Genomic DNA, 16,772 nt, shown 5'->3' with positions numbered 1-16,772 from the left:
TATTTTAATAATGTGGGCCTTTTCCTGGTCCCTGCAACCTGTTTCATAAAGTGCAGTGGGGAAAGCAGAGTTGTTGAACCCTTTTGGTATTGCAAGATGAAGTTCAAGGTTTCTATGCTGTTGCCATGTATTGAGAGGAGCTAATGTGATTATGTTATTAGTTTTCACACTTCCTAAGCAGCCTAGAGTACAGGGTGAGCATTTTTAGATCTTCTAATAATGTATGGTGCTGTGGAAGTACTGTGTCTGAATAGCAGTAGTGGGGCAAAAGGAATCTTCTCATTTGGAAATGTTGTAAATAATTTTATTATATAGTGTTTTGGATGTATTTGTTGTAGAAATGGACCAGTGAATAAAGAGAATCTAAGGGTTTGTACAATGTGAAAAAAAAAAGTTTTAAACATTTAAAAGATAGTGACTGTGATACAACCACTCTGGATATTGGTCTGGAAATTCATAAATGTAAATTCATACCAAATAATTCCACTGCTAGGTATGAATCTCATGAAATCTCACACATGTACATGGATTGTTTATTGTAACATTTTTTTGTCATAAGAAAGTTTTTTAAAACAACCTAAATGTCCAACAACAGGAAAATGGTTAAATGAAGTGTGATATATAAATACAATGGAATTCTATACAACAGTAAAATGGGTGAACTGGAGCTATAAGGATCCAACATTAACAAACCTCAAAAACCATGTAAGAGAAAAAGTAAGTTACAGAGAAAGTTAACATATCATACTATTTACATAATTTTTAAAACATACAAAAAAACACTATATGTTGTCTAAACACACACACAGACACACACACACACCAACTTCAGGATCATGAGTCCCTCCAGGTAGGAGGAAGGAAACAGGATGGGGTCAGTGAGGGGCTCATAGAGGCTTTCAATTTTACTTGTAATATTTTATTTCTTAAGCTATGTAGTAAGTATGTAAGTACCCATTGCATTACCTATATATTTTTGTGTGTAACTGAAGTATGTCTAGGGGCTCCTGGTAAAATTTGGGAAATTAAACTCATACATTTAATGTTGCTTCATCTCAAAACACCCCTAGAGGATTATAGTGCCTTATCCAAACTCTCAGAGATTTATGTGTTTCAGAATTCAGAATTCTTTGGATTTTAGAAAAAGGTATCAGGATGAAATCCCATATGTTACATTACACCTTCAGTGGGACCTGAAATCAAGTGATGCTCAAAATAAGCATCTGACGCTATTCAGATGGTTGTTCGTCCCTCAGAAAAAATCAGCCACCAGCCTGGGCCTGTACAAACAGCCCTCACTCCTCAGACCTACACTGATTCCCCTCTAAGAGCAGAGGAGGAAAGCAAGTGCATGGGGACACCTGCAGGCCTTTGGAGGCTCTGGACTCCACCACATCTGGATGCGTAAGTGCCTGGAATTCCCTGCCTCCTCACCTCTACCAGGCATGAGTGCCCATTGCTCTGCAGCCCTGACCAACTGTGGGGCACATACACCATCTGATTCCTGCCGAGCCCATTTTCTGCTTTATTTAAGTTGTTGTTGGACAGATCACTGAGGATGACTCAGCCCTACAGCCCAGTCTCAGTCCTGCCCCTTGAAAGCCAGCACTACACACACACACACACACACACACACACACACACACATTCACACCACACTCTAAAGCAGATGTCCCTTCACTGACTTCCTAACTTTAGTGATTAACCTTGCCTATCTTTGGTCGAGCTTGCTAATCTGTATCCCCCTGCGCCCCTATCACTTAGCACCCAGGAGCTCCATATCTCTAACAGCTGTTGGCATCTTGCTACCTCCAACTGGCTGGGTCTGGCTGCCCCTCAATGCCAGCATGACATATAATCAGCCTCGGGAAGTGATGAATACCAACTTGCTCTTGAAAGCTGATGTTGAACAATCTTTTTATTTTTATTTCTGAGTAATGAAATCATACTGTGCTGAGCTTACGTCCAATTAAACATCTGTTATGGTCATCAAAATCTCCTGGCCATTATCACAGATGACATTCTGAATGGATATCAGCAGTATAATCAACAGCCAATTCCTAAATAACAAATTCAGTAAGCACAATACCCAACTGTGAAAAGGTGAAAAGAACTAGGTCTTCTCCCCCATAAATACCAAGTGGCCCAGCCAACCACAGCTCTGTCGGTCCAGCTCACTGATTTATTGTATTTGCTCAGTGCTCAGGCCTTCCACAGAGCAAGTGCAGAGGAAATCGGGCGTGCCAAGTGCTTTCAAGGGGAGCCCACCATCTCTTCCTTGGGAGAAAGGCAGTAACTCAGCCTTGAAGTAGGATGTCAGCAAGCTAAGGGAGAAAGACAAAAGCCCTACTTACCATAGAAGAGGAAGGCTTTGGTCCTGTGATGATGGAGGTAGGTCCGGTTGATGGTGAAGAAACAAGTGTCTGCCCCGCACTGGCCTAGCCTTCCAGTTTCCCCAGTCAGTGGGGACCACCAGAGCATGATGGGGTAGTTATCAGCCAATGTTTTTTTCCTATTCAGGGTCAGTCCTTCTCTCTTAAGGAATGGATGGAGATGTACAGGCTCTTCTTCCATTTGTGCATGTCCGTCTTTCAAATTAGGATTTTTAAACTTCTTCCTTTCAAATTTTCCCAGCTCAACCACTACCTAAAAGAGATGACGATTATTACCAGTGTCAGACTGTTTAACTTCCTTCTGTACATCTCCCATTCATCTTGATGATTTAGCTTCTTATTAGTTTTCTATTGCTACCATAACAAATTATCACAAACTGAGCAACTTAAAATGATGCAAATTTATTATCATACGATTCTGGAGGTCAGAAGTCTGAAATGGTCTCACTGGGCTAAGATCAAGGTGTTGGCAGGGCTATGTCATTTTCCAGGAAACTCTGGTGGGGAATTCGTTTTCTTGCTTTTCTTTTAGGGGCACCCACAGTTCTTGGCTCATGGCCCCCTTCCTCCATCTTCAAAACCAGCAACGTTGCATGTCTCTGACCCTTCTCCTGTTATCGTATCTCTCTCTGACCACAACCAGGGAAGAGCGTTCTCTTTTAAGGACTCATGTGATTTCACTGGGCCTGCGTAGATAATTCAGGGTTATCTCCTCACCTCAAGGTGTGTCACTATAATCCCATCTATTTACAAAGTTCCTTTTGCCAAGTAAAGTAACATATCACAGTTTCCAGGGATTAGGGTAGGGACATAGCCTCCAAAATATCTACCAACAAGGATGCTTCATTCCACTAAACACATAACAGATACATCTCTCCTCCATTTCATAGGCAAGTATAGAATCCAGAAGTGGTTGTGTCTCTTAATGAAACCTGTGAGAGTCAGGGTTATTATCTGGCTATTGCTGGAGATTGCACTCCGGGGAAAATAAGTTATAAATTACCAATTGGTTTCTTTTTAGTACAATTAAAGGAGTCATAACATGGATTTTATATTTCTAATAATATCCACTATGGCATAGAGATGGCATAGGTACTGGGCTCCTTCTCACTTAAAACCTTGTTTTTTAATTTATTTCAAGAGAGTCTGGGTCCTGGAGAGCCACGTCATCAATCACAGTAATCTGACGGGCAGGGTGGACTGAGTGAAATCAGAGGGGCAGTAGTTCCCCAAAAGTGCTGCCTTTTCATCAAACTTTAAGGTTTGATATTGACATGGCATTACAAAAATACATTAGAGAGAGCAGTATAAAGGAGGGGCTGGTCTGTTTCATATATAACAAAACATTAGTAGTCACACTGTACAATAAATAAAGCCGGTAAAAGAAGGCATATTTTCACGTATTAACTGGCCCACTTGTCAACAGAGGACACTACCTGTGTGGCCCGCAGACCCCACTCTCAGCAGCCAGTGGTGGTGCCTTCTTTATGTATTTGCTACCTTTGGTGTCAGAAAAGGGCCCTTGCTCCCTGAGGTGATACAGAGTCTGTAACTCCCTGGGGAGGGTCTATAACGTTTACTGGATTCTCTGAGGGATCCAAGGCCAAAAAAGCTATTAAGAGCCACTCAGCAAACGCCACATAGTATTCCAAATGGAAGAAAGAATTCTATTATTTTTTTTAAAAAAAACCACAGATCACTTGTGACAACAAAGTCATCATTAGAACAGTAAGACCATCACTGAAAACTAAAAACCCTTGCCAAAAGCTTTCTAAGCCTCTTTATGATAACATAATAATGTGGCTATTCCCCAGTAGCTTGATGGAATAGAGTTGACTTGTAGCTACAAACACTCTTTTTCACCCAACCTTTCCCTGCATATATACAACCAGCACCTTGAAAGAAACACGTTTAGAAAGCCATGTTTATAACTTCAAAGACAAATTTTGCTCCACATTTCTGATCAAAGTCTAATCTACTATGTGAGGTATAAGGTCGTATCCAAATAATAGTGACTGGGACTTCCCTGGTAGTCCAGTGGTTAAGACTCCATGCTCCCAATGCAGGGGGCACGGGTTTGTTCCCTGGTCTGGGAACTAAGATCCTATACGCTGCAGGGCGTGGTCTAAAAATTTTTTTTTAATTAAAAAAAAACAACGAATAATAGGGATTGCTTTAAGGAGAGAGACTTCTGAAGCAGAATACTCCAGCCCTTCCAGTTCAAGCAGATCCTGGATACCCACCTCCAAGACAGACAAGCAGAGAGCCAGGGGTTTCCTCTGACCAGAATCCCAACCTGGCAGTGGAAGGTGGTGGAAGTACAGTGCAGTACTACCTGCCAAAGTCCTTTTATAAGCAAAAGCTCATTCAGTCCTAAGCGAGGAGAAGGGAAGCCCTCCAGGATAATACGCCCAGAGAACACTTCTGTCTCCATCAGCCCCACATCTGAACTACTCACATCCACAAATAATCTTTAAAAGTCCTTTTGGATTTTGAAATGGACAGCTGGTCCTTGAGTGGGTACTAAAAATATCTCAACTCGTATTTCTACTTTTAATATCACTGTGAAACTTTTATTTTACTTTGAAATCAGCAAATGAAGTTGAGAATAACCAACTAAATGAAATAAACGGGGGGATTGAAGAAACGTTTCAGGTCACTCACCCCACTACAGACAAATTTATTAATGCAGATGTGTGTGTTCTGCAGAACGACTAGCTTGTCCTCAGAATACTCACTACTTCTTCAAGAATGGCATCTTTCGGGGACTTCCCTGGTAGCGCAGTGGTTAAGAATCTACCTTCCAATGCAGGGGACATGGGTTCGACCCCTGGTCCGGGAAGATCCCACACGCTGTGGAGCAGCTAAGCCCGCGCACCACAACTACTGAGCCCACGCACCACAACGCTGAGCCCGCGTACTGCAAATACTGAAGCCTGTGCGCCTAGAGCCCGTGCTCCGCAATGAGAGAAGCCACCGCAATGAGAAGCCCGTGCACCTCAATGAAGAGTAGCCCCCACTCGCCGCAACTAGAGAGAAAAGCCCGCGTGCAGCAACGAAGACCCAACGCAGCCAAAATAATTAATTAATTAAAATTATTTTCAAAAAAAACAGAAGGGAGTTTCCTGGCGGTCCAGTGTTTAGGACTCTGTGTTTTTGCTGCCGAGGGCGGGGGTTCGATCCCTGGTCAGAAAACTAAGATCCTGCAAGCCACACAGCAGGGCCAAAATAAGAAAACAAAACAAAACAAAAAAAGGATGGCATCTTTCAGAAGGGATGATGACTTGGAGGAAGCCATCCATTTCTGACCCAGTAAGACAGACAGAACTCCACCTTCTGTTACTCCAAAACCAGTACCCTGCAAAAGTCGCAAACTGATCCCCTAACTCACTGATTTTCTTTCTGCCTGACACATCCGCTCACTAAACCTGACACATCCGCTCACTGAACCTCAGTTTCGTCTGTTAAAAAAGAAAGTATTTTCCTTGCTTTACACAGAAAATCCTGATCCTGAGAGATGATGCAAAAAGTAAAGTACTTGGAGAGAATGGGGTGGTGGCAAAGGCCCAGGAGTCAACACTGCACAACCCAAATTCTTGGTACCTGGAGTGTGACGAGCAGAAAGACAGTAGCTGTGACGCACAGGCAAGATGCCAGAAGCTTCCTCCTCTGAATCCGCACCATGCTGCCCTGCCCTGGGTGACTGACAGAGGGCTAGCCTGGTTACCAGGTGCTCTCGAGTCGGCCCGCAGCCCAAGACAGCTTCACGTGGAGGAACCATCTGGGTGCCAATTTCCTCCACTGGCATTCCTGCTGGGACCTGGTCTCCATGGAGGACTGAGAACTGAGGTTCTGAGTGGGCCTGGCTTGGCATTGAAAGGGGACAGCATGCAGTCTTCTTAAGCGATCATCAGAGCAGCCGGAGTTTCTTTAAACCAGAAGGCATCAAAAAAAATCTGTAACAAATGAACAATATTTTAGCCATAGTGCAGAAGATTTCATAAATGTAGTCTTGCAGTGTTACCGTGTAGAAACCCAAAGCTTTAAAACTAAAAGGAGCCTTTGAGATCATTTAGACCTAATACCTCACTCACAGATGAGGAAACCAGGACCAGAGAGATGAAGTGACTTGCCCAAGGTCAGAAAGTCCATTACAGGAGAGTGAGGGATCAACATCGACAATCAGGTCCCGCGACTAAAATGACGCTTCCACTTAATTTTCCCCGCCATCAGACTTAAATTCCAAAAGTCATTGACATGTAGTCATTTCCTTCTATCTAAGTTTCAAAAGAGCAGAGAAGTGGAGCAGAAATAACCAGGACTGTCCACCCACTCCTGTAAAAATTAGGGAAAAAACAGATCAAAGTTTCAGGCATTGATTAGAAATGGAAAATGATCAACTGACCCCAGTTCCCCCCAAGGAAAACAACTTCAGCTACAACATAAGGAATTCAGATTACTGATTTATTTGTTTAGTCTTTTATGGCAAGTACACTAAAGCAGTGGGTTATATGGGCAGTACGGTTCTCTGGACATCTTGAAATAAGATTTCCATCCATCTGAAATGGATGATCTTTTCCAAAAGTTTTTTAAATGCACTAAATAGTCCCATAGAATGCCTCTTATTCCCAGGGTTCTCTGAAGTCAAATGTCTTGAGCAAATGACCCTGTGGAGTTCAGAGGAAAGCAAGGATCAACATTCCAGAGGAAGGGAGTGCTCCAAGGGCTGATCCTAAGATCTGACCGTACACCTCTCAGATACAGAATTGAAGATACAGTGAGAAATATAAAAATGATGTAGAATTCTGGTTAAATGCCTTGGTCTTAAAGGTATGCTCCCCTCTCATGCATCTACCTTAATTAACTTTTAAGTCTAGGCTATTTCTTCTCCTCAGAAACAAAATAACTCTTGGTCTCAGAAACCGCCAAAACCGCAGTTTTCTTCTTTCATCCACGGAAGTCTCACAATCCACAGCGCCTAATAGAATGGGCTCTAGAGTCAGCCTGCCAGCATTCAAATCTCAACTCCCCAGCCTGTCCTTGATTCAATTCCCAAAATGTAGAAAATAAGGTGCTTAATCAGAGAGTTACTGTGAGAATTCTATGAGATAAAACTGGCAAAACACTTATTTCAGAGCCTGACACATAATAAATATCCAAGAAAGGTTTGCTGTCCTCATGTTTAAATAAATTAAATATTATTATAATTTTTATCATAGCTTTAAGTGGAAAATGAAGTTGAATTCATATAAAGGATGATACTGACAGATCAACTGGAACTTCACAGGAGGAAATACTTTGCCAAAGAAAAAGAGATCACGAATATTTGTTGAGTGACCTATTACGTCCTTTCTTAAGTACTCAGCATGCATGAGCTCATTCAGTCCTCCCAACAATTCATGAAGCAGCAATTTTTAGCCTCATTTTTAAGGGTAAGAAAACTGAATTTGAAGGAAGTAAAGTAACTTGCCCAAGACTGTAACGTTGATGAGTAATACAACCAGAAACTAGTCAGACTCCGAAGTTCACACATTCTTTTTATATTTTGTTAACACAAAGGCTATAAAATTCCCACCAGATAATACTAACACTCACAGCTTATCTGCCTAAATCACAGAGAAAAACCTGTGTACAATAGCTCTCTGTCAGATGATGTACCAGGGAAAAAAGTATCAAAAGTCCAAAAGAACCTGAAAAGCGCCTTTCCTTCTACTCAGTAGATGCTAGTAGCTATTAATCACATAAAATGCGGAGCTAGCACATCTGGGCACCAATCCTAGCTGTCATTTATATGTAATATACATTTGGACAAGTTGCTAAATCTTTCTAAGCCCTAGTTTCTTCACAGTAAAGAATAAATGTTAACTCTCATTATTTCTTTCCCTTTTATAATAGAAAGGTTATCTGTTTTTTGTTTTATATGCAACAGCAATTTATTATAACTACAATTAATGTAACCCAGATTAGGTAATGAAATAATATTACCACTTTAAGTGGATATAAAGCTAAATCATTTTCAAAAGATTTTTCAATACATCACTCCACTCAATCTTATCCATTAACCACTTTGTAATGTAGGTTCGGCCATTATTATTAGTATTCTCGGTTCCCACAAATAAGGAAACCAATCCTTGATAAGTTTAAGTGATTTACCCACGATCATAGTTTTTAAAGATGACGTGGGTCTAGAAATCAGGTCACCTGACTCCAAGATCAGTGGAAAAGAAAGAGAAGGGGAAAATAGTGACAGCTTGTTGAGAGGACAAAAGAATAAAGGAAAACAGAAGATGGAGAGAGTGTGTGAGGACACAGTTTGGGATATTTTTACAGCTAGTACATGGCTCAGACCTGACCTCGGGCCTTTTTAAGTCTTTACATGGCTGTACAAATTATGACAAAAGAATTTAAGGTTACAAATTCCCTTCCATCCAAAGATCTCAATTTAGGTTATATTCCCCAAACCAGAAGTACATTGTATGGTCTCAAGGACTGAGCTGTGGGTAAATACCCACCACTAAAGAATAGAATCAGCTAGTGTAGATGGTATTATGAATTAGAGCAGGCAGCAATCAACCAGGCCTTGGGGCACATCAATCTAATATACGTATGGCATTAATTACCTGGGAGTTTTTCATCAAGTAAGCAGTTCCCCGGCTGGTGGGACAGATGGGCTTGCAGAGAGCACCGTGAAGGCCAACAAGCTCCAATACAATGGGACTCCAATGGGTCCCCAAGAAGAAAGCTCCCTTCTGTTTCATCGTTGCCCCCAGGGTGAATCTCAGAGTCCTCCAAGAGAGTGCCCCAGAACACTCCTTCCCAGGCTGGAGTAGTGTGTGTTTATTCAGACAACCATGTAGATAACATCTGAAATGGACTTACTAACCGACCCTCTTGACCCAAGCACTGAGCTCTGAAATGCATCTTACGGCTATGTGCACGGCCTGGGGCCAGCCATTTGCTGCCCAGAGAGGGGTCTGGAGCTGAGCGTGACCATCTCACACTCCTGCAAGTGCTATCCCATCAAAACCAGCAACACTTTCACTCCAAAATAATTTCAGCGTTGTCCGCTTTAATTTGAATTAAAATGGACAGAAGAGAGATTGAACAGCTTAAAGTGAATTAGCAGCCTGAGGATGCCAGCTTCAGATGTCAGCCACACAGGGCCGGTCCAAGGTGCAGCTTAAGGGTCTCAGAAATGGGACTAAGAAGACTTCTGCCCTGTGTCTCTGAGTGTAAAATGAGAAGCCAACCCTAGGTGACACACACCGGGGAGCTCTGGGAAGCCTCCTTGGATCATCTCTCCTCTAGTGATTGGTAAGTCATTTGGGTTAATGAGCGACTGTCTTAACTGAGTTTAAGAGTATATCAGGGAGAGCCTTTCAAAGGAATGTATCTAATTACCAAACTTAAATTATTCACACCAAAGTGCCATGTTCAAATAAGTTGACTCTCCCAACCTGTTTTCATTTTATGATGGGGAAACCCTCGGAGCGTCCCTTTAAGTAGAGTGCTGTCCTGGGAAAGGCTGATGACAAGGCAGGCAGATGGGAAGGTCTAAGGGCCTCCGGACAACTCTCCAGGCAATTTTTAACTAACTCTCTTCAACCCTACTTGTCCTCACCGACACTCCTCATCCATTCCTACTTGGTGACTTCAAAAGCTCGATAACTGGGATTTCTACCAGTCTGACCCACTAGCATCCTCCATTCAGCTGTAGAGATGTTGCTGTAATGTAGATTGGATATCTCTCCTCTGACTAAAATCCATCAATGGCTTCCCAAAGAGTTCAAGATAAAGACCAGATTCATCAGTTTAGAAAACAAGACCCCCTGGACCCCACCCTACTTCTCTAGCTTCTACCACACATACCCTTTGTTCTGGCTGTTCCTAGGATACAGCTTCCTGTTCTGTGCTCTGGTCCCTACCTACAACACCCATACCTCTTTCACTACCATAGCCATTCTCCTGGACGTTCAAGGCTACCTGCTTTGGGAAGGGTTACTCTTCCCCAGTACCAAGTCAGGAGATCTAGATCCATACCTTGTGCTTATTTCTATCACAGCAGTGGAGAGAATGCTGGGGGTTTTAGGAAACTCTTTAAAGCTGCTTTATTGGGTCCATATAAAACAACTGTCGAATATTAAAAAGTTGACTAACGTAAACAAAAAAAAAAAGTTGACCAACGTTGTTAATTATCAGAAGACTGTCCCTTGGCCTGACGAGCATGGTGTGATGGTTCCACAGTTTCCACTTTCATCCAGTTTTCTTTATTAACATTTATTTGTGTTAATGTGTTCCTCACCCTTTTTTTAAATAGACTTCATATTTTGCTGAGTATTTATTTTTAAGTAAAGAGTGCTCTGGCTTGCAGATTTGTATCTGGGAAGGTGATCCTCTTGGACTAATCACACATTGCAGGAGAAACAAATAGAGAATAATGAGAGAGAAAGGGATACTGACAGCCTCGTGAATCAAGACTGGTGATTAATGGGGGTGATTAACGGGGGGAAGGAAGTTGTTGCACGAGCACCTTTACTTTTCTATTGCAGAACTGAAGGTGATGCCATTCTTAAATTCCAGACACATACTGAAGCACTCAAATTATACAGTATTTATACAATCTCACTTAGTGGGTCTACTTAATGTAGAAACTAGATAAAAACAAACGCAGACAGACAACTAAATAAAAAGACTGATATAAAGACCCAAATAGGGCTTCCCTGGTGGCGCAGTGGTTGAGAGTCCGCCTGCCGGTGCAGGGGACACGGGTTCGTGCCCCGGTCCGGGAAGATCCCACATGCCGCAAAGCGGGTGGGCCCATGAGCCATGGCCGCTAAGCCTGCGCGTCCGGAGCCTGTGCTCCGCAACGGGAGAGGCCACAGCAGTGAGAGGCCCGCGTACCGCAAAAAAAATAAATAAATAAATAAAATAAAATAAAAAACCTATTTTTTTGGAATGCTTTTATTTGGGTCTTTTTTTTTTTTTGCTTTCTTTCTTTTTCCTTGGAAGGTGTTCTTTGTAACTGTTCTTTCTCCAACAAGGGCTTACTGGTTACTCAGTAACAATTTTCCTTCCTGGCAAGAAGTTGTGAATTAAAGGCCCTCAACCGCTTTGATCATTCATGTAATCATGAGTGAGGAACCGATTAACAATGACAAAATCTGGCTGATACTTCAGATGCCTAAAGATGAAGGGCTGGACCAGATGATCTTCTGAGGTCGCATCCCAAAATTAAGCTCTCTGATCCCATGAATAGTGTCCAAGAGCACCACATAGAAGAAAAATTAATCAAGTATAGAGACAGTGATCAAGACAATCTGAGTCATCACAAACTAAAGCTTTCTGGAAATACATAAAACAAGAAATACTTCTATATGACAAGTTTTAGGATTACTTGATCTTTATTCTCCTTTTGAGTAATTCAACATTAACTTCTGAAAACTCAAATTTTATTCTCAAGTAAATAAATATCTGAAAAATACTGTAATTAAAGATAAACTTATTTCTTTTTAATTTTTAAAAACTCATGGTCAAGAACCCTATTACAAATGTTTATTGTAGAATGCTGGTAATTGAATTAGGTACTAGATTCCTTACTGAAATCAACTCTTTACATTCCAAATTTAGAGAGCATTTAAATATGGGTTGGAAACGTCTGCAAACTGAGCAATAATTACACATACATGAATCACATCATTGTTTGTCCAAACAATACGTTCATTTTCTTTATTTCCTAACTTTAACCCTAGTGTGATTTTTTTTCAAAAATGTTGTTTTAAGATAAAACTTGAAAATTACTTTTTTTTTTTAGTTGAAGAATTTAAGATGAGCCATAGAACAGTAACAGCTGAGACTGTATATTTAAATTCACTGTTAACACACTGCCATCTAGCAGGAAGGCAGCAAATGAAGAGTCAGGACAGCAATTTCAAAAACGGGGCAGACCTAAATGATCCTCGGATGCTAGGACATTGCCTCTGGCTTACTGGCAGGAGAGGGGGGAGTTCTAACATTGAGGCTAGATCGGTGGCTCTGCCGCTCTATTGTGCAAATACCTGGGCTGCTTATTCAATGCAGATAGTAGCCAGGACCCACTTAAGAGTCCCCCTTGGGAGACCACGTGGACCAGGCAGGAGAAACAATGCCCTAGTTGTAGAGTGACATCACTAACAAGCCCACCAGTGGTCATGAGCTTCTAGGGTGTCTCATCTTCAGAGAAGTAAGGAGGTATAAGGAGATTGAGGTCCTGAAGACCAGCTTGCCAGATTCAAAATTACAAGCAGCCCTCAAATGAAATGAACAATCCAAGTCATGGCATGCATACTACTCTACCCGACTATCGCAGGGCGCTGTGACAGTTGGGGCCTGCTGGAGCAAAACAGTCATTTTGCGTGGCATTTGCTTGTATATTAAAGAAGCGTTAAAAGATCTCCCCAAAATGTCTTTAAATCACACCAATGTTCTTTTTATACATTACACTAGCTGAGTTCTGAGGGCGCTAATCAGGTGCAAAAATACATAAGAAATGGCTTGCATATGATAAGCAAAGCCTGCAGTGCCGGGGACTCTCGAAGAGCATCTTCTCCGTTAAATACGCAATGCTCTCTACAGCTCGACAGCCAGAATCGCTCCTACTTCAGCACACAAATTTAGCAACAAGTGATTCTCAGTCAAGACACGGGGAAGAAGGAAGCCGTTCACAAAGCACAGAGGCGGAGTTAGGTTCTGGAATTGGTGGGGCTGGGAAGATCGTGGCAGACGGGGAGGTACGCGAAAACCTTCCTTGGGAGGGGGGTAGGGGTGGAGGCGACGGGAACCCGCGCGCTTCCCGGGGCTCCCGCCGAGGCCCCTGCTCATCACCTGCCTCCCACCTGTGCTTTTCAGCAGCCAGATGGGTTTGCATCTCAGGCAGTGTCCCTGGAAAGCACTGCCCAAGGTTTCCCAAAGCAGACTTGGATTCTTTCTCAGCATACTACTCCGCCTTCCTCGACACACACTCCCGTCTGGGCACAAAGAGGTTTCCTACGGCTGTGAGTCCGGTGGGCAGCGTCCGAGCTCCCGCGCGCGTCAGCCAAGTCTCTTTTCGTTTCTCGGCACCGAGACTCTGCTCCCACCAAGCCACTGCTCAAGCCACGCAAGACCCAGAGGTTCACACTCACCTCGTCACGGAGAAGTAGGCTCCCACGGCCGGCTGTAGCCCCGCGGTTTTTCACTTTCAGTTTGCGCCCGGCCGGAGCTCAGGCGAAGACTCGGAGAGGAGATTTGGGAAAGGGGATAACCCTCGGCGCGTCCAGGCCCAGCGATCCTGGATCCGGGTTTTCATGGATGCCCCGTTTAAAAGCCTGCGGCACCTCGGTTCTGGGGAAACACACGCCCGCCCCTCACTTGCCAGCCCCGGGCGCGCAACCCTCTCAAGTTCCTGGGAGGCTCCTGAGACCCTCTTTCTTCTGCTTCTCAAACTCTAAGAGTGGATGGAGCTCCTTCAAAGTCACCTATTCAGGAAAATTGAGAAACTTTTAAGCAAAGCAGAGGCCTGGGTACCTTTAATCAGCTGCCAGTGTTTGGTAGACTGAGCAGGATGATCATTTAGCTCTGTTTTACTGGAGAAGGAAAACTGACTTTTAGCTACTGAATTCCGAACTCAGAGAACCCAATTAAAATTATTTTGGGGCTTCACTGGTGGCTCAGTGGTTGAGAGTCCGCCTGCCGATGCAGGGGACACGGGTTCGTGCCCCGGTCCGGGAGGATCCCACATGCCGCGGAGCGGCTGGGCCCGTGAGCCATGGCCGCTGAGCCTGCGCGTCCGGAGCCTGTGCTCCGCAACGGGAGAGGCCACAACAGTGAGAGGCCCACGTACCGCAAAAAAAAAAAAAAAAAATTATTTTGGCCTAGTCTAGACAGGAAGTGATAAACCTAGGGAGGTCTTTCGAGACCTTGGGAGGGCCAGGACTGAGGTGAGGCGTCTAGGGATCAAAATTTGAGGAGGGATTGACCCTCAGAGTCATGCACATGCTGGGCACGCTTGCAGGAACCTGACAGTGATTGCTGCCAGAGGCCTGCCTCACTCTCCTCCAGGTCCTGAGAGCTCCAATGCCAAGCACCTCAATTAACTTCTCTGTAAAAGCAGGCTGATAATAACGATATCAACTTCTAGAAAACACAAAGGGAAAGACTGATAAACTGGATGTCATTAAAAGTAAGAAATACTGTTCATCAAAAGACACTATTAGGGCTTCCCTGGTGGCGCAGTGGTTGAGAGACCGTCTGCCAATGCAGGGGACGCTGGTTCGTGCCCCGGTCTGGGAGGATCCCATGTGCCGCGGAGCAGCTGGGCCCGTGAGCCATGGCCGCTGGGCCTGCGCGTCTGGGGCCCGTGCTCGGCAACGGGAGAGGCCTCAACGGTGAGAGGCCCGCGTACCGCAAGAAAAAAGAAAAAAAAAAAGACACTATTAAAAGAATTGGAAACAATGCAGGGAGTAGGTGAAGAAATCTGCACTCGATTTATCAAACAAAGAATTCATATTCAGAATAAAGCAAGAACATCTACAGTGCAATAAGGAAAACACAATCCAATAGAAAGGGGGAGGGAAGGGACCAAAGACACACAGCACTTCACCAAAGAGGAATCCAAATAGCCAATGAGTACGTGAAAAGATGCTTAACTTCGTTAACCATTCAGGGAAATGCAACTTAACACAACAATGATATACTACTACACACCCACCAAAATGGCTACAGAGTTTAAAACTGATAATACAGAGCAAAGACAAAGCTATGGAACACATGGAACTCTTGTGCACTCTTAGTGGGGGTGTAATTGTTACAGCCACTTTGGAAAACTTGTCTATCAGTACTTACTAGAGTCAAATAATTTTACTCCAAGGTACATGCCTAGAAAACATGCATACATATGTACATCAAAAGACAGGTATAACGGGGCCACAAAACACACCTTAACATATTTCAAAGAATAGACATCATACAAAATATAGTCTCAGACCACAGTAGAATTAAACCAATTAAATCAGTAACAGAAATATTCTAAAATACTTGGCAATATTTTGGAACATCCCCAGATATTTGAAGATTAAACGACACACTTCTAAATAACACATGGGTCAAAGAAAAATTCTCCAGAGAAATCAAAATATTTCGAACCAAATGAAAATGAAAATATAACCTATCAAAATTTGTGGGATGCAGCGGAAGCAGAGATTAGAGGGAAAATTGTAACACTGAATTATATCATTGAATGTTAGAAAAGAAAACATCTAAAATCAATATGCTAAGCTTCCACTGTAGGAAACTAAAGAAAGAGGACCAAATTAAATTCAAAGTATGCAGAAGAGAAGAAATAATAAAAATTAGAGCAGAAATCAATGAAATTGAAAGCAGGGAATTGACAGAAAATCAATGAAACCAAAAGTTGGTTCTTTGAAAAGATCAATAAAATTGACAAACCCTTACCTAGGCTAACCAGTAAAAAAGCGAGAAGACACAAATTACTAATATCAGAAATAAAAGAGGGGCCATCACTACCGGCCCCATGGACATGAAAGATAATAAAGGTCAAGAGAATGAGACAAGTCCAGACTAGGAGAAAATATGTGCAAAAGTTATATATGATAGAGTCCGGTTATCCAAACTATACAAAGAACTCTTAACACTCAACAATAAGAAAGCAAACAACGCAATTAAAAAATGGGCAAAAGACCTGGACACATCACCAAGGAAAATATATAGGTGGCAGATCAGCATATGAAAAGTTGGTCAACATCATGTCATCTTGATTACTATACCTTCCCAACAGCCTCCTGCTTTCACACTTGCCTCCACATGGCAGCCAGAGTGATCCTTTCAAATCACAAATCAGATCATGTCCATATTCCACTCAGAAACAGCCATGTAAAATAAAGTCATGAACTATAAGGTCTTATACGATCTGGCTTTTGCTACTTCTCCAATTTTCTTTCCCAGTATTCTCCAGCTCACTCACTGCTTTCCACCCACACTGCCCCCTTGCTGTTTCTCAGACACACCAAGCATGCCCAAACTCAGCCCCTTTGGATTTGGTTGTTCATATGCTTAGAATGGTCGTTCCCCAGGCATTTGCATGGCTCACTTTTTACTGTTTCATATTCAGGAAATCGTGGTAGTTTGTGTTTTTCAAGGGATTGTTTCTTTTCATCACAATTGTCAGATGTATGTGTGTAAATCTGTTCATAGTATTCCATTATCCATTTGATATTTTTAGTGATATCCCCTATTCCATTCCTGATATTGGAAATTTATGTCTTTTCTCTTTTTGTCAGTCTCTACAAGTCTGTCAATTAATCTTTTCAAAGCACCAGCTCTTTGTTTCACTGATTTTCTCTATTG

At 42.7% G+C, this 16,772-nt stretch overlaps 1 protein-coding gene across 1 annotated transcript in view; it reads right to left on the bottom strand.

Moving 5' to 3' along the window:
• The window catches only part of FUT10 (fucosyltransferase 10), a gene marked incomplete at both ends in the record, with an annotated part of 60,107 nt that extends 54,030 nt beyond the window's left edge, over window positions 1–6,077 (bottom strand). Inside the window, 2 exons of the mRNA XM_079726791.1 lie at window positions 2,355–2,646; window positions 5,997–6,077. Of these exons, the coding sequence (XP_079582917.1) occupies window positions 2,355–2,646; window positions 5,997–6,077 (373 nt within the window). The remainder of the gene's footprint in view (window positions 1–2,354; window positions 2,647–5,996) is intronic.
• Window positions 6,078–16,772: the final 10,695 nt, after the last annotated feature.

This window comes from Hyperoodon ampullatus (assembly GCF_949752795.1).
Source record: "Hyperoodon ampullatus genome assembly, chromosome: 20".
NCBI classification, from domain to species: domain Eukaryota; kingdom Metazoa; phylum Chordata; class Mammalia; order Artiodactyla; family Ziphiidae; genus Hyperoodon; species Hyperoodon ampullatus.
The sequence above is the reverse complement of the archived record's forward strand: the minus strand, read 5'-3'. Positions and strand labels throughout refer to the sequence as shown.